This window comes from Erpetoichthys calabaricus, chromosome 5, assembly GCF_900747795.2.
Source record: "Erpetoichthys calabaricus chromosome 5, fErpCal1.3, whole genome shotgun sequence".
In the NCBI taxonomy this organism is placed as follows: Eukaryota; Metazoa; Chordata; class Cladistia; order Polypteriformes; family Polypteridae; genus Erpetoichthys; species Erpetoichthys calabaricus.
The window spans coordinates 250,648,461-250,667,145 of NC_041398.2; the positions used below are offsets into that span (position 1 = coordinate 250,648,461).

An 18,685-nucleotide genomic window follows, 5' to 3' on the forward strand; every position below is an offset into this window, starting at 1 on the left:
TTTTTTGCAGGTAGAAACGTGTTACGTGTTTTTGAGTCTTATTACTTCGCTAGTCCGGAGTATCAGGATGAATAAAGTGTGTCAGGAGATTTGGGGACTTCTGTGTGTGCTTTGCATGTTCTCCCTTTGTTCCTGTCAGCCCCACACCAGTGACCCTACATGGACCTTCTCTTGTCATAGACTGGTGGCTGACCAGTAGAAGATGGTCATGATGATGAAGGGAATGAAGTGAACTCCAGGAGACAACAAAGTGACAAGGACAAAGAAACAAAGAAATCAACTGCAGCTCCCTCCAAACTCGCCTCGATTGACCTTCACGTCCGCACAAAATGTGGAGTTACAGTTTTAACACTCCGCTCTTCTTCAGTTGGCATTGGCAGAAAACCATCAAACCAGTGAGCATAAAGCTGGAATGGGGACACTGAATGAATGACACGGGCAAGGCATGGCATCACAAAGCTGGTGACCTTTATTTAAGCATAAATTAATAAAATGACACTTTAATATTGAAAGCATTGCAGTTAGTTTGGCTGGCATGGTGTGGCACATGATATTAAATGCCCATGTGCTCTTCAATTCTTGCAGCCGTTCTTCATGTAAGTCAACACTGGCCTGCTCTTAGGAGTGGCGCCCCCCTGTGGTGGTGGTGGTGGTGGTTACATTTATCCACACCTCCTGAATGAAAGACATAAAAACAGTTAACAATTAGTTAATGTTGGCTTATGAACCCCAAACACAGTTATTTGTCAAAGGCTGGCACCAGAAAAATGAAATCTGGTCAGTGGCGCGACTTCGGTCAGCTTTCCCCTCTATAGCGCCTTGCAGTGCTGCTTGTGGTTTTGCTGCATTTACAAATTAAAGTTGGCTTTGTTGGTTGACTGCCCAGTGCAAGAAAACACAGAAAATACAAACTGATGCCCTTTATAAAATAGGAAGGCTGGCATACAAGGAGCCACTGAAGCCCAAAAATGACACTTGGAGACAGCTAGTGACACTTGAAGCTTCTGTGTATTGAGCAGGTAAGAAGACACATCTGGGCACAGAGCACATGGGTAGAGCACCCCCTACAGGGCACATTACCAGTGATGCCCCAGAAGGTCCAACCACTTATATGAAAAAAAGGAACAAAATGAAATGACAATGTTGGACCCCAAGTGGAGTGCAGGACTGCCATGACGAGGACTTTCCAGGAGTCAGGCTGCCACACTTAGAGGACCCCGAGGGGGCGCCGTCAGCGGGGTGGACATTCAATTTGAAAGGTCATGTGACAGTCAAAGTGCTACCAATGTCCACCAACTTGCCTCAGTGCACCCTAAAGAAAAGACGCATCAGGTTCGGTTTGTACCGTTGGCACTCTGCTTGGCCCTAAATGTGTCACTTCACTTGCCAGTTCAAAATTGTGGAAGAAAATGGACCTCACCACCCCGGGATGATTGTCATCGCAGGAAGGCACCTTATAAAATAAAACCTGTCCATTAGCTTCCACACTCACACAGCTCTTGGATTCTAAATGAGTCGTTTCACAAGGCAGCACCCATATGGCACACTGGACACGGAAAGGCACTTTATGAATTAGAAAGTGTTTGGGGGTTTCAGTTGGCACCCCTGGCTTGGGGTTTGAGGAGTAAATTCACCTGCTAGAACTTCTGGAGTGGCATTCCATTGTACCAAGAGGTAGGTCGCAGTAGAAAGGCACTATATAAAATAAACTTTGATTCCCCTTCACTTATGGGCTGAAGCGACTGCATTGTTCGGACTGACTGACATGACAGTGACGGTGACGGTGAAAGTGACAGTGACAGTGTATGCCTTTCCCATTTTATGTAAACGCATTTAAAACACGTGCAGATGATTTCATTTTGGGATTTCAAAAAGGTGGTTTGGCCATTTAAATGTTTGAACTGACAGCACCAGCTGCCCAATGCCAGCTTCCTCGAGATGGCACCCTTATTTCAGTGCCCTCCTGATGGGTTCTTCTCTGTCTCTAGAATTCACTAACAGATTTCCAAATGATTTCGGACTCAAATAGACCATCCGTAGAGGAGCACGTCAGTCGTGTGCCCAGTGGTGCCCGGTGAGACGAGGGTTGCCATTCATTCATTCTAGAGGTCTTGAGGATCTTGGAGGAAGGAGGGAATGCCATCGGGTCCCAGCAGTGACCTGAAAGTAGCTGCCCAGGACTGTCCCTTGGCATTTCTCTACTGTAAATCCTCCTCATTTTGCCTCATAGTGCCAACGTTCCTGACAAGATTGAGAACATCTTTAATAAAGGTGCCAGCCTTCCTTTTAATATAAAATAAAGAAGAAGACCATCCAGAGCAGCAAAAGGTGGCAGCAGCAGTCACATGCAGTTATTAGGACGGCACCGAGTGGCATCAGACTGTACAGGATGGTGTGATGTCAGATGGGTAAGTTATGAGGCAACAGGGCTGTCAGTTCAAATGCCCTTCTTGTGTGGCCCCAGAGGACTTGCAGGTAGGTGGCCTGCTTGTCCTTTGAGGTCACCGTCCCTTCAGCTGAGAAGAGTGACACAGCTTTGCTTTTTGAACCTTCCCAGTGCTAAATGGCTAAAAAGGTGATGGAGTGGTAGCAGCACTCTGGGGGCAAGTGAAGTGAGGCATGCCATAGCTGACCACCCGGATCAAGTGATGAAGAATGAAAGCTAAAAAGATGAAAAGCTTCATAGAATGCCCAACTGGCATGGCAGTCGGGTCATCATTAGCCACCCAGGGCCCTGATTGCCCACCTACTGCTCGTGAAATTGGTTGATTCTATTGAATGATTCACAAGCTACCTGCTGTGTACCAGGCCGCCATCACTATGCTTGCCCACACCCACTCATGTCTGCCCACACTATGCTGTGCCCATGACCAAGGAAGTGAAAAGAAGAAGAGGGTGGTCCAGATCTCCAGCCATTCTTAAACTCACTTAGTCCAGGTCAGCATCATGATGGCTTCATAAGTTACCATGGCATTTGGCAAAAAGCAGGCGCCAACTCTACAGCTGTTGCCAGTCCATTGAAGGAATCACTCATGGCATGACATTCTCAAATCTACATTTTAGGGTCAGGGAGACTGGGCCAGAATCAATCCCAGAAGCATCCAGGACAAGGCAGGGAAAAAGGCACAAGTGTACCCCGAGACCCCCTCACCCACATGCCCACCTTCACCTGCATTGCTTTAGGGATGAGAGAGAAAACCCACAGGGAAACCATTCAAAAGTAGAAGGTGGGTGGTCACGGGATGTGAAGAACACTTGAGGAAACAGTGCCAACCACGGCACCAGCATGGCACCACCATGCCTCCCACACACACAGTGGACCAGCTTCAAATTGAAATTGAACCAAACCTGAATGACTTTGTGCAGAATGCTTGGAGAAGAAGCCACCGATTCCCAGGGAGAACATGATACCTCACATATTTATTGGATCCAAGGGGCAGCAGGGCTGATCACCACGCCACTGTGCCACCCACGCTTGCATAGGACCACCACCCTGCTGAAATAATCTGAATGCCCTTGTGATGTGGATGATAAACTAGAGCACCCAGTGAGAAGCCCACCCAGACACGATGAGAGCATGCAGACTCCACCCCCAGACCTGAACCCCGGTGTGTGGCACAATGAGGCAGCAGTGACTGTAACCCCTCTGCCAACCAACAGCAGGAAGCCCCATTGAAGTTAAATTCACAACATCCCCCCAGAAATGTGAGTTTCACAGGCATAACCCACCATTCCATTCAGTGAGACCTCCATAGCTGAGTGGGCACTTTAGGCTTGGGCAGCCTGGGCAGCTTGGGCTCCAACCCCAGGAATGTCGAGCTTCTGCAGAGAGGACATTAAAAAGAAAAAAAAATGGAAGAAGACCATTTAGAAAGAACAAAGGGGGCTTTGGGGTGATGACTGCCATGCCAACCGCTGCAGTGTGTCAAGGACTCTGCTGGGGACATTGGCACTCCATCCCTGCTGGCCACCGTGTCGGGTGAGGTCACTCCTCCCTGCACGCCAGCTAGTGGGCATCACAGGCCCAGGAGGTCCCCACATTTCCTCCTTTTACTCCTCCTTTTTCTGACTCACTGTTACCTTTCAATGATTCCTTTGATCTGCAGCTGACCAGCTTAGGGTGGGGTGAGCCGGTGGGCTTCAGTCGCTTGTACGTTTTCTTAATTTAAATCCCACACGGTGTGCAGGTGTAGCCAGTTAGTTGATTTTCTAGTTCATGGAGGGGTCGGCCATCTTAGATTGGACTGTTCATTGACATAAGTGAGTGAGCATTTGGGGTCCATCCCACCATCCCCCCGATTGTTTTTCGTGTATGTCATCTATAAAATTCTAATCTGACATCTGTCTGACCGGTGACCACACTCTGTTTGGCATATTCCGTGGTCCCGTTTGTGACGTGCCATCTGTTGCAGTGTATTTTGTACCCAAATGCTCTGTGTTTTGCATTCCAACAGGTGGCGCACCACAAGAATTAAAACGGGGCTACCAAGTTGGCACCTCAGTGATTTTTGCTGCTTCACTCTGAATCCCATTCTCAATTGTGAAGTGACAACTTGGACTTGAAAAATGTCAAACTTATCCTTTAAAAGCCCGTTCCTGTCACATGACCATCGAGTGAGGAGGGGAGGAGTCGGACTTGGGAACAGCTGGTCGGAGAAAGCACAGCTGGGTTTCTCTTAAAGAGGGTAAGGTGGGTGTGAGGAGGGGAGATCTTTTGGTATCTGAAGGTGGGCAACCGCTGAAGGTGTCCCATCAGATAGACAGGTGTGTGCCTTGAGCATGGGAAAGGCGCTATATAAATAAAATGGGTTATTATTATTATTATTATAGGTGGGTCTACCTGCACTTTTGTCCATTTACTTTGATGCTTTATTCCTTGTTGGCATTATCTCCTTAAAAGTTTCCTTTTTATTTATTCCCACTTCCTTTGACTTTTTTTAAAGGGTCAGGAGCTCATGAGCGCCCTCTGCTGGGCACTGTATATGATACAATTGGCTGGATGGAATAACGAGATCAGCGTTGTCATTGATTGTGGACAGCTGGGCAAGGCAAGACATTTAAAACAAATTTGAAAAAGATAAAAAGATGCAGGATCCAAACTCACCGTTTCACTTTGTGCCTCCTGATGTAGTGGGGTTTTCTGCTGAGGAAATGAAGAGAAATGCCATTAAAATCCATTAGTCTGCCTTCACGCTCTGCCAGGCTGATCGCCCACTGTTGGCATCACATGGGTTTGGCATGCAGAGCTTCATTCCCACATCCACATGAGGCACCAGGAGATGGCATTTATATTGCATGTACTCAGATGTTAGAAGACCTGAGTGCCCATTGTGGCGTTAAGACAATGGGCAGCGGGCATAAAGGCAGGTCACAGCACCCTCTGGTGGCCATGACAGGGAGAGTGTGGACCAAGAGGTCACCACCATACATGTCACTGATGATTCCATTCAATTTCACACAAATCATTTCACTCATTACTAGCAGGGTGTCTCCATACCTGCAGAGGTCCGGGCAGCACCACCTTCGGAGATGGCAGCGTCGGGGCAGGCTGCTGCGGATTGTTCAGCTTGATCTCCTGGGTTTGTTGCTGAGGGAACCGATACTGAAAATAAAATGGATATCCCTGGAAAAGAAGGACAAGGATAAAAGATAAAGTAGTTGACAGGCCAAAGGAGGAGGCAGTGTGCCCACATTCAGGTCAATGGGCTGGCGCCTGGCATTACCTGCTCGGTTTGTGAAGGCAGTGCCATCGTAGGGTTGTTTGTCAAAACCTGAAACAGCAAAACCAAAGCAATGCAATGAATGCCACGTCAGTCGAAAAGACAAACTGACTGGGCAGTGCCCTCGGTCTTAGTACCTGCTTGGGCAGCTGAGGGGCTTGAGGCTCTTGTCCTGCTGGCTGATTGGTTGCCTGAGGAGAATTCTGATCGGGCTGAGAGGGCACAACCACCGTCGGCTTAATCTGTGGGAACTGATTCATCTGGGGCGTCTGGCCTCCTGCGTGCTGGATGTACACGTTGGGTGGAAACTGGCCTTGGCCTGGCAGGAACACGGTGGGCTGCATGGAACCGGGCGCTGGCATCAGGATTTGAGGGGTCCCCGGGAATTGAGGGGGGAAAGCAGCCGGCTGGGGAAACTGTGAGCCAACCACCTGAGGCGAAAGGGGCAGTTGTGGAGTCAGGACAAAGTCAGGCGTCTGCTGGTAGAAACGGGAGAACGGCTGCTGGACGTATGGCAGTGCCTGGCAAGAAGAGGAAGGGAATTCATTATTTGTTAGCTTTTGAAAACGAGAACCTTACGTGATAAACAGGGACCCACAGAACGGTAAAGCTGATGTCTCAAGCCATAGTCGAGTGTGAATGAGTCAATGAGACAAGGAGGGCCACAAGAGGGCGCTGTGCTCTGTAACCCTCTAGAGAAAGAAAGGAGTAAATCAATGAAGTGAGAGGCCACCACAAGAGGGCAGTGTAAGCAGAATGAGAACCAAACCAATAAGACAGGAGTGACCACAAGAGGGCGCCATGAAGGACCTGCTGCTGTCACATCTCAAACCCTGGAAAGGAAGGAATCAATGAGAGAAAGGAAGCCACATGAGGGCGCTCTTCACTTTATTTGTCTGGCTAGAAAAAAAATCATAAGCCAGTCAAGAAATTGCTGTAATCCATAAAATTAAAAAAAAGGAGTAAACCAATGAAAGAAGGAGGACCACAAGAGGGCAGTGCTGTCTAAGTCTCTAGCAAGAGGGGGGCGCTATAAACCACAAGGGGTCACAGTTCACTATAATGGGCCAGAGAAAAGTGTAAACCAATTAGACAACTGGGGCACCACAAGAGGGCGCTGTTCTCTGTAACCCTCTGACCAGATCAAGGCAGAAATGAGTGAGACCAGAGTGACCACAAGAGGGCGCTACATAAGCAGGCCTTGATGGACCTGCCGCTGTCACGACTCATGTCATGGAAAGGCAGGAATCAATGAGACTAAAGGGGCCACAAGAGGGCGCTGTGCTCTGTAATATTATGCCAGAGAAAAATATAAACCAATGAGACAAGGATGACCACACGAGGGCGCTGTGCTCTGTGCCCAAGAAGACAAGAGGCCACATAGCTGTAAACGTATGAAACAAGGGGGACCACAGGAGGACAGCGATGGCGAGAACACTCTGGCAAAAGACAGAAGCATAGACAGTTAAAACAAGACTGACCACTAGAGGTCGCTATTTGTTGTAACATTTTGGTCATGGAAAGGTTTAAACCAACAAGACAAGGGGACCCTCAAGAGGCCGCCGTTCTCTACAGCATTTTGGCCAGAAAGAGGTGGTGGTCCACGTCTTACTGGTTTACACAGGAGGACGCTGTTCTCTGCAAACCTCTGAGACAAGGGAGACCACAAGAGGGCAGCACTCTGATCATCCTGGCCAGTGAAGCAGTACAGTAGAGTGCCCCCTAGTGGCCAAAAAGTGTCACGCACCTCATAGAATAATCGCTCGCTCGCTCGTTCAGAAACTATCGGCATGTCTCTCATTTGGCAAAAGGTTCCATTTTGGAAATAAGTGCCTTATTAACGAATCCCTGAATATCTCCTTCCCCTTGCACCAGAGGAGCCCCCCTTTCAGAGGGTCCCACAATCTCTGATTCTTTAACAACAAAACCCGGCCCCATTTTAGAGACCACCCAGGCAGCACAAGCACAAGACCAGAAGCAGCTGGGGGACGGGGTGCCCATCCTTCAGAGGGTCCACAGGTATGCCGTTTCAAGCTAGGGGTGTCATTAAAGCCAATCAGCCCAAAACACCCAAGCAGATTAGAGATGAGCACACTAGGTAGGGGTGGGGGGTCTTGAACCCAGGGCACTGGTTCCCTGAGGAGACATCACTAACAAATGCAACATTCTGCTGCCTGGATGCTTTCATATGTCAGGCTAAATGATAACAGGTTAAAGTTCAAGGGGAGATACAAAGAAGCAGATGAGACCCCCCCCGATCCCCCCCAACCTGCTGGCACCCTTTATAATAAAACTGTCCCTGAGTCCAGTTTCCCCAGCAAGATTCAGCACGAGGCAGACGCCAGTCCTGGGCGACCACCCACACTCATTCAACTGGTGCCTGCCAGCCTGCCCAGCACATCTTTAACACGTTGCTGGAAAACTAGAATACAAGAAAAATGGCACAGGGAGAACACGCAAACGTCACACAGGTAGGAGCCAAGTCAGAAGAGGAACCCAAGTCACTGAAACCGAAGTGGCATTGCCAACCACTGTGCCAATCTGTGAAATTAAGAACAATGAACTGCTAGGAGTAAGAGCGCCCTCTGGTAGCTCTCTGTATCTCAAATGCCTGTCTGTTCTGTTTTCTTTCTAAATCTGTTAAAACCCAGAGACGTGGTATCTGTGCCCAGTCCTGGACAGGGTGCCATGTGTTTGGCGGACTGCCCTTTAGCCAATCTGCACTGCAATTTAGGATGTGGATGGAAAACAAAATCCATGGGGACAACAGAGAAAACGGATCTGTTCAGGGTTTGAACCCGGGTCAGTGGGCTTTGAGTTGTCAGACGTAACAATTGTGTCAAGATCAGGAAGAGCAGGTTAAAACTCACATTTTGGATTGAACCCACCTTAAGGTGCCACACCCACCCTTGGTGCGCCCCACCAACCCGCCCCTTGACAGATAAACAAGAGGAATAGTCACCAGTGTCTGGCCGTAGCCCGCTCCGGTGTAGCCCAGTCCAGTGTATCTCAAAAACTACATGAGGAGAAGAAACACAGAAAGAGTTACTTGAATAAAGCCATCAAAAAATGAAAAAATAATAAGAAGAAGAAGAAACTTAAAAGACGGGACCCCCGTCACACAGCCGTCACTTCGCGTGGACCTCCCCAGAACTCCATCTGTTGACAGGCATTAGCCTAAGAATTGTCATTTCTGTCCTGCTCAGCCTGTCACTGGGATCTCAGAATCTGAAGTGGGTCACAGCTGCATGAGAATCGGGGACCCGAAAAGGAAGACGACACACAGCTGGCAGCGCCACAGCGTGCCAGGACAGAGCTTCAACGTACCTCCATGCTGTTGCTGATGGGCATGGCGTAATTCCCCTGGTAGAGCTGGAATCAAAAAGAAATGTGTAAGTGACACTGAAGAGGCTACGGGTATGCCCATACAGTGGGCAGCATGGATCAAGCGCCTTTCACAGTGAGCACCGTCCCGAGCAAACAAGGCAAGGCTGAGCCCACCGGGATTTGATAGAACTCAGATAAGTCACATCTGGCAAAACAATATATAGCGCCTTCTGCATTGATTACTGGGACTATCCAAACGATCTTAACTTGCAAATTCTCAAATCTGTCACCTGATGGTACCACCTAAGTGAAGCAATGATGGCACACATTAGGGTGTTTATTATAAAAGGTGCCATCAGATGGAGCCATTCAACTAAAGCAATGATGACACGTGCATCAGGACACTTATGACACAAGTCACCACCAGATGGAGCCACTTAACTAAAGCATTGGTGCAACACATGTTAGGCTGCTTATTACTAAAGTGACCACCAGATGGAGCTATTTGACTAAAGCAATGATGACCCACATGTTTGGCTCCTTCTGGTGGTGACCTTTTTAATAAACAACCTTTCGACTAAAGCAATGACGACACATGCTTTTGGTAATTTATTAGACATGTCACCTCCAAATGGTGCTATTTGGTTAAAGCAATGATGCCATACATTTGGCTCCATCTGGTGGTGACTTTTCTAATAAGCCACCATTCAACTAAAGCAATAATGTCACACATGCTAGGCTGTGTATTACCAAAGTCACCACCAGATGGCACTGTTTGACTAAAGCATTGATATGCCAGACTGCCTACTGCAAAAGTCACCACCAGATGGTGCCACTGAGCTGAAGTAAGGATGAAACACAGGTCAGGCTCTTTATTACAAAAGTCACCATCAGATGGAGCTATTGGACTAAATCAATGATGACCCACATGTTTGGCTCCATCTGGTGGTGACTTTTATAATAAACACCCTTTTTGACCAAAGCCATAATGCCACCTGCTTTACGCTGTTTATTACAAAAGCACCACCTGATGGAGCCACTTGACCTTAGCAGTGTAGACACACACAAATTAGGCTGTCTTAGGAGCCGTGTGAAGCACAAAGCCAAGAGGCAATAAAGGGTACGAGTGACATCAAACGTGAGGATGGGACACCCAGATAGTAACCTCATTAAACTGTGGTGTGTCCAAAGCCACCTGTAGACTCTGGAGTTCGGTGCTTTAAATGGTTTCTCTAAGTCTGTAGGGTGACACTGAGGCCACTTCAGTGCTATGATGTCACAGCAGGCAGAACTACATGCTTACTCAATCCCCCCCATTCACAGATTAATCCCACCATAAAACTCTTTCCAAGCCTCGGCCTCCATCTGTGGGGCTCATCCAGCTGAACCAGCAGGCATCACACGAATGGCGCAACTGGCGAGAAGTTAACGGAACGGCAGCCAAATGTGCACTCATGGCATGAGAGGAGCTGATCCCCTGGCATTACAGAGAGTTAGCGGAGAATGCCTGGAATTTGCTACGTTGGCAATTTTTAAAACTGGGATAAGAAACTTGGCATCTTAGTGTACTTAGACAGCCAGCCGGAGAATCGAGGGCTTTATGTTTGGCCTAACAGAACGTCGTCAAACGAGGCTCATGGCATTCAGGCCCTCAAGAGCTTGCAGACACAAGAGAGGAGTCGAGCCTGGAGGGGGTGCCAGTGTACAGATGATTTAGAGCCTCCTCGTGTAATGCATGAGTCTTTGGGAGGTGCCAGGAAAACCTGGAGCAGATACGGGCAGATAGAGTGGCATGTTGGACTGGTGAGGATGCAGCAGCACTAACTGCTGTGCCACCTGGGCAGATTGCTGTTGGCGTGTAGTTTGCATGTTCTCCCTGTGGCTGTGTGGGATTTCTCCTCCTGCCATCCCAAAGAGGCATTGCTTTGGATAAATGGGTGACTGCTGATTGGCCAAGTCTGAGGTGGCATGTCCTCTAATTGGATCAAATGCTGGAGGCATCCAGCCTATGTGCCTGGGAGGCGTCCCATATTCCTGTTGCTTGACTGGAATAAAATTTCAGAAAATGAATGGAAGGACAACATGGAGTCTGTCCAGCTGCAATGGTCCTAATGTGTGGCGCCCCCCATGGCAGGCGAAGGGAAGGAGGCTCTGGTTGCATGTAGCCTGGTTGAGCCCCCACCTTAAACTTACTAGACACATTGTGTTAGAAAAACCCTCATTAGTCTGATAGTAAACACAAGTTATTGGGGGGGGGGGGGGGGGGGTCCCGACATCACATGACATGACATTCTGAAACCTGCTCAGACCAGTTCAGGATCACAGGGGGTTTAGAGCTATCATGGCAGCACAAGAAAAGGCAGGAATCAACCTTGGATGAGATGCCAGTCTATCACAGATTTAAGACCAGTGTGGCGAGCTTCAGTCCAAAAGAATCGTTAATGGGGTCAGAATGGGAGGCAAGAACCATTGTCCAGTCCTCCCAATTGGGGGCACCTGTGAAATGAGGCTACTTTTTTTTTTTTCTTTGGATGAAATATCATAGGATTTGTAGAGTAATTGAGAAGGCACTTGCTGTGGCGATATGGGCGGAGTCAGATGTCCTACTCCGCCCATGCAACACAATTCTTATTTGTATGGATAAAAGGGATTGGGATGGACCAAAGGAAATGGGATGAGGTGGGGTCAGTTTGGGGTCTTCTTTGCTCTCACCCACCCACATCTGACTCTGCAAATGACGCTAATGCTGCATGGGTGGAGTCTGACATCCAACCCCTGCCACATCTGGCCCCGCCCCATTCTGCAGCAAAGGGTAGTTGGTACATGAAAAATGACTGCACTCCATGACTGTGTGTCATTCACTATGATTGTGCAATAATGGTACCCTAAGAAAAATGACTGAAAGGAAAGCACAGAATATAATAATAATAATAATAATAATAATTAAAAGAAGAAGAAGAAAATTGCACCATGGTTTACTTATGCAGTACTTATCAAACAATTTGGAGCGTTTACATTTTTAACAAATAAGGATAACAAAATCACACTTGATACTTACTGGCAAAGCCACAGTCGCCCCCAAGTGGCAGATCAAAATAATCGCAAGCTTCATCTTCGATGCTTTATGCAGTCAGAAAACACCTGGAAACACAAATACGAGGAGCTCACATCTGGCTGTCCATGAAATGTCACACCACACGGCCATTCCTGAGTGAGGGAATAAATCTGCCGGCAGGCCGAATTTAAAAAAAGTGCCCAAAAAGTAAAATGTGCCAATGTAAATACATCACCTGGGATAACCTTATCAGAATAATAATAGGAACTCCAAGGTAAAAATGTCAAATGTCCCTCTGTACATCCAAAGCCATCCATAGTCTGAGATCCCAGGATGTACATTTAATTTGGTGCCCTGCTGTTCTTTATCCCTCTTCTCTGTGTTTTTTGTGCCCACCTGCCCCTTGCCCGCTTGCTCCTGACATGCACCACCCAAGGCAGCGGATATTTAGACAGGTGACGTGTGACATGATGTGTTCTGCTGGGCTGCTGTATGAAGTCATGTGTGTACAGTGAGGGACGCCAGCTAAAAGCAAAAAGGAGGACCACCTTGGCATCCCTTGTTGTCAGCTGCACCTCTGGCACTGGTGGCACTCTTTTTCTTTTTTTAACTGTTTAATAACCTGGACAGAGTTCAGGTCATCTTTCATATCTGTGGGTGGTCTGTTAAATAATATACAACAGCGGGGGCCGGTAGGGGAAGCAAAGGATGGAATGCTTGGAAGCAGAGCGGCGGGTTCAGGTCAGATTTTAACGAGAGCGGATTGTGAGCGGTCAGGGGTTGGAGCAGTCCGATATTAGGACGAGTCCGACCGAGGCGATGGAAAACCTCGGGCCACAAGAGACAGAAAAGCAATGAAGACGTTAATGAGTGAGTGAGTGGAGAAGGGGCAGCGAGAGTCCACTGGGAAGACAGCGAGGAAGTTGTGAGGTGGGATGTGCAGACCCCCACTGGGCAGGACGCGAGGTGGGATGGACCATCGAGAGCCATGGAAGGCTGCTGGGAGAAAGTACGTGTGGTGAGGTGAGCAGTCAGGGCAACAAGGAGGACGTGTGAGCACTCAGTGCTAGGAATGAATTAACACACTCGACAGGACGGCCACCCAGGGGACGAATGAGGGGTCCCAGCTGGGATGTCTCAGAAATGGGAAGAAATCTGAGGATCAATGAATGGGTTGGTAAATCGGTGAAAGAATGCATTAAACATTTACAGTATATCTTCTCTGTTGCAATTCAGACGTACTTTCACAAATAACCTCAGCAACAGTGTATTATCTATTAATATGCATAAATTATTACTAACATGCAATAAACAGAATAATGCCATTTATTAATAACCTACAGTAAGAATAACAGATGATGGATTATATATGCACAGGCATTTTATGTAAATACACACATGACATCTATAGATACACATCCACATATATTATATATATATACACACACACACACACACACCTATAAGTATATATTTGTATATCTACTCTCTCTCTATATATATAAAATCCTAAGCCTAAAAGTGTAACAATTTTATGTGATTTTTTATGTCACGTTTTTTGTCACACTTATTTTTAAACCTACATATATATGTTTGGTATCATTCTTTTCAGAATTTATCAAACTTTAATGTGTTGTTGATAGATTTTCAGATTCTTATTCCAAGTATAAACTAAATATCAAGAACTCACTCGCGAGATGGGAGTTTGTGCCAAAAGATTTAACCAAGCCTGGGGCCGGAAATAAAAGACAAAGAGTAGGACAGCTGCTGTACAGGCCTTTAAATGTTCGAGATGACGATCACATGACATGGCAGCTGATTGAGCAAAGAGGAGGTAAAAAAAAAAAACTGTATTCGTTTCCCATTGTGTCACCGTTTAAGAGGGGGGTGGGGGGTCTCCTTGGGGTGCGTTCAGCCCCCCTCTTCACAACATGAGCGGCAGAGATGCGAAGTGGCTGGCACGTAGCACAGGCTGGTGAGCGAAGTGAGCAGGGGGCGAACCCCCTAGTATAGTCAGTCAGTCAGTCATTATCCAACCTGCTATATCCTAACTACAGGGTCACAGGGGTCTGCTGGAGCCAACACAGGGCGCAGGGCAGGAACAAAACCCGGGCAGGACACGCACACACACCAAGGAAAATTTAGGATCATCAATGCACCTAGCCTGCATGTTTTTGGACTGTGGGAGGAAAACCACGCAGACACGGGGAGAACATGCAAACTCCACGCAGGGAGGACCTGGGAAGTGAACCCGGGTCTCATTACATATATATATATATATATATTTATGGCATTTGTAGTCTGTGTCACAATCTGATTGTATGGGTGGTTACCTACCAGGTAACGCTTGTGGTTGGCCAGCAATCTGCTAACATCCGCCACGGTGCCCTCAGTTTGTGAGGAGCAGATCATAGAATGGTTGAAATAGTTTACTGTCAAATAAATGCAAAGAGTACGCGACACGTGTTTCGCCCTCATTCTGGGCTCATCAGGTGTACACACTCCACTGCACTCCCAGAATGAGGGCGAAACACGTGTCACGTACTCTTTGCATTTATTTGACAGTAAACTATTTCAACCATATATATATACATACATACAGTACATACACATGTACACAGCCATATATACACACAGATGCACACATTTTATGTAAACACACACAACAATAACAAGCAATACAAGACATAAAATTACAATAACTTAGTTGAACATTTTCTCTTCTCTAGTGAGAGGCACATAACTTATGAATTCTGATCATTCAGTTTATGTTGTTATGGTGGATGTGTTCTTTATCCGTTTTTTGTCTTATTTTGTAGTGTCTGCACCATGAAGGTGGCTTTGGTTTACTCACAGCTCATCTGAACTGACTTTTCTTCCGCTCCACAGACTTTCTGTGTGTGTGTGTGTTTGTGTGTGTTTGTGTCATGCTGACTCTGCACTTTCTTATTAGATTTAGTTAGAAGCTTCTAACAGCTACAACTTCTTCACGAGGTCATCACCTGTCAGTTACAGCAGCGGTTCTCAAACTGTGGGGCGTCACAAAAAAGAGGGCTGAATGTTGCCATATGTGGCGTAATTTCGCTATTCGTAGGAAAATTTTAAACTTGTAGCGGTGTATTGGCAGCAAAATATATAAGAATAAATTTTATTAGGGTTTCAAAAAAATGTTAGGGGAGGCACGATTAAAACAATTATGAAAACTCGGGTGGCAAATACTTAAAGGTTGAGAAACGCTGGGTTACACTGACACCAACACCACAATTCATTGGCCGCCTCTGTCCGAACTACCAAGTTACAATTAAGAGTTTCTGGAATCAAAGTACGGATCCCTGTGGTTTGGTGTCAGCGAGGCTTTGCTCCTTTCCTGCTTGACTTTCTCCGGAAAGGACCCTCAATGTGCTTTTCTTTCTTTGTTCCTGAAGCTCATCTCCTTCATGGCGTGTGTCGCGCCTTCTGGTTGTGGGTGGTACTGCAGTTTCCCTTTGAGGTTCAAACACACCGCGTTGGTCACCTCTTGCTAGTAAATTCATGTCTGCTGGACAATCAGGTATTGTCTTCATCGAGACAGACATGTGGCTCTACGCAGGGTCTGCCTCTACAAGGTGTGGACGGATGGCATCCCTCATCCAACTCCTTTAATAGATAGATAGAGATAGATAGATAGATAGATAGATAGATAGATAGATAGATAGATAGATAGATAGATAGATAGATAGATAGATAGATAGATAGATAGATAGATAGATAGATCTTCCATGTTTCCAGTCTTACTAGCTGCCATTTGGAGTAGCTGGCTTTGCTCTCGCCTTCATTACAGAGACACCTGACAAGCATGGGGGTCTCAGCTATGAGCCGATGTTACGGCCTTGGCAGAAAGCTGATAGAAGAAGTCCAGATTTGTGGTGTGCACAAGGTTTTAAATGAAGGAACAGACGTCTCCCTGGTGCACAGAAGCCCATTCGTTTTGGCTGACTGATGAACCAATAGCTTTGCCCATTATGGCTGCCAACTGAGGAGTTACAGCTCTTTGGTACCTCAGAGAGAGAGAGTCATCTCTGTGATGTCACTCTCCTGTGATTGATCATTTTATCAGATAAGGTATCAAAGTGGCATTCTGAAGAGAGGAGGACACCTGAGCTGACATTAAGAGGGTCTGGCCACGGCTTTTTAAGGCAAGACTGGCATTCCAGGCATAGTGAAATGGATCGTGCCAGCCTGTCCTCCCTCTGAAGTCGTTTTTGTCTTTCTGCCCCCAAAGGTTCTCAGATAACCCACATGTTTTCCACATGGAGAGGCAGTGTGAAGAGATGCGAGGCCTCATCTTCTTAATCCATCACTAACGGTTGTGTGTGTGTGTGTAGAGCTGCATAAGGCCTGCTAGCTCTTTGCTTTCCGTCTTTGTGCTTCATTTTAGATGACCTCAACATTGCGCCCCTGTGTGGCCAACACAACACACTGCAGATCCAAACAGCTACTGCCTCTCAGTTATGGCTTCATGCCACTGCTGACACCATTTCTCCTAATCCTTATGGTAGGGACACCTGATTAAGGCTCAGGATGCCTTTGCCTTTCATAAGGTTTTTCTTCGTTGACAAATTAGTGTTTGCTGTTGATTTGTTTGGTTCTTCATACCATTTAATGCTACGTTTCTGTCTTTCATAAAGTACAAGGGTGTTGTAACTTGTTAGCCATTATGGATGCTCTGGAATAGAGAAACTTTATTCTAAATATTCCCTGTGCTTTAAAGAGCCGAACGCACAGCCCAGTCTAGCGCAACAAAGCCGTTAAATCCCATCCCATGTGACGCTCCTCGTGAGGCAATATAGCGCCTTACAATAATGACGCCGGTCAATGCACATGACGCAGCCCTCAGTCCGTTTTAGTATCTAAAAGCTAAGGTGCGCTGAAGTTCCTGTAATAACAGGTGACCTGGAAACACAAGTAACGCAGTCTCTAGACTCCGATCAACGCCGTTTCGGGACTTACAGCTGAGCTCCGCTCTCACTTCTTCCTGCTGGGCGTCCGGCAAACCTGCGCGCTTCTTCTCGCCGTCCTGGCTGAGCCGCTTGAATCCCGCAGTCGCGTTTTTAACGTCCTGCCCGTCGCCGTGCCAGCCAATCCCGCGAGCCCAGGACTAAAAACGTTAATTAGGTTTAACTCAAATCCCGCATTACTACATCGTCTGTCTAGCGCGGGCCGTGTTGACAATTTGGTGATGGGATGTTCATCGTAATTAAGTGCATCACGTTAATTACCGGCCAGGAAGCGACGCGAACTTTATGGGGACCCGACTCGGGCACTGCGTCACAGTCTTATTGGAAAGAAAATATCAACAGAAAATATGGGAGTCAGACGACACAGCAACATGAGTTTTAAAACGCGTTAGCGTGTCATGTCGGGTCGTTCCTGACATAACGTGGTGGGGTAGGGGGGTCTCTGATGGGGGCGGTTGGAAACTATTCAAGCAAGCTGAGGGAACAAACCCTGGACAGGACAGCAGGGCGAACACACAGATACACAAACACACACACACACACACCAAATAAACACTTGAGCAAATTTAGCGTCTCCAGTCTACCGTATGTCTTTGGACTGTGGAAGGAAACCCACGCAGATGCAGGGAGAACATAGAGACCCCGCGCAGGGAGGACCCGGGACGTGAATCGTGATGTCGTTACTGCGGGGGGGCAGCGCTGTGTTAGCAAGTCCTTGGAAGAAATTTAAAATCTAAATTGGATTGATGATGATGATGGTGATGATGATTCAGTCAGTCAGTTATATTATTATTATTATTATTCAGTCAGTTATTATTATTATTATTATTATGAGGATGGTGATTATTATTATTTAGTCAGTCAGTCGGTCAATCAGTTATTATTATTATTATTATTATTATTATTATGATGATGAGGATAATGATTATTAAAATTTACTAATTTAGTCGGTCAATCGGTTATTATTATTATTATTATTATTATTGTCAGTCATTATTATTATTATTATTATGAGGATGATGACTATTATTATTTAGTCAGTCAATCAGTTATTTTAATTATTATTATTATTATTATTATTATTATTATTATTATTATTATTATTGATGATATTAGCACCTACACTGGATTCAGAAAGTACTGCGACTTCTTCACCTTTTGCACACTTTATGGTGTAACGCATTTAATTTCGAATAACACATTTTCCATTTTTGCCCCTCAATCTACACTCTATTGCCCATAATAACAAATTGAAAGCAGGTCTTCAGAAAGGCTTGAAAATGTTTAAAACATCAAAAAACTGAAATATCGAATTGCTAAAAGTATGAAGTTCCTTAATTCCATACATTGTAGCCCCCCATTGGAAGCCATTTCAACTTTGTGTCTCTATAAGCTTTGCACACCTGGACTTGGGCATCTTTTTCCATTCCTGCTGCTTTTTTTACTGAAGTTGATTCGATTGAATGGGCGTGGTGGCGCAGTGGGTAGCGCTGCTGCCTCGCAGTATGGAGACGTATCTGGGTTTGCTTCCCAGGTCCTCCCTGCGTGGAGTTTGCATGTTCTCCCCGTGTCTGTGTGGGTTTCTT

The 18,685-nt window shown here is 46.5% G+C and overlaps 1 protein-coding gene across 2 annotated transcripts; it reads right to left on the minus strand.

Moving 5' to 3' along the window:
- Positions 1-446: 446 nt before the first annotated feature.
- Positions 447-17,200, minus strand: LOC114652404 (calcium-binding protein P-like). 2 transcript variants are annotated; one of them, XM_028802789.2, is made up of 10 exons: positions 17,092-17,200; positions 12,106-12,188; positions 9,048-9,092; positions 8,683-8,736; positions 5,858-6,241; positions 5,724-5,771; positions 5,498-5,623; positions 5,105-5,140; positions 3,730-3,822; positions 447-675 (listed from the first exon to the last, which is right to left on the minus strand). In XM_028802789.2, the coding sequence occupies exons 2-9, from the start codon at positions 12,157-12,159 to the stop codon at positions 3,769-3,771; spliced, it is 801 nt and encodes a 266-aa protein (XP_028658622.2). In that variant the 5' UTR covers positions 12,160-12,188; positions 17,092-17,200; the 3' UTR covers positions 447-675; positions 3,730-3,768. The 2 variants fall into 2 exon arrangements, with proteins under 2 accessions (XP_028658622.2, XP_028658621.2); XM_028802788.2 differs by having other exon boundaries at positions 5,105-5,143; positions 17,092-17,199.
- Positions 17,201-18,685: the final 1,485 nt, after the last annotated feature.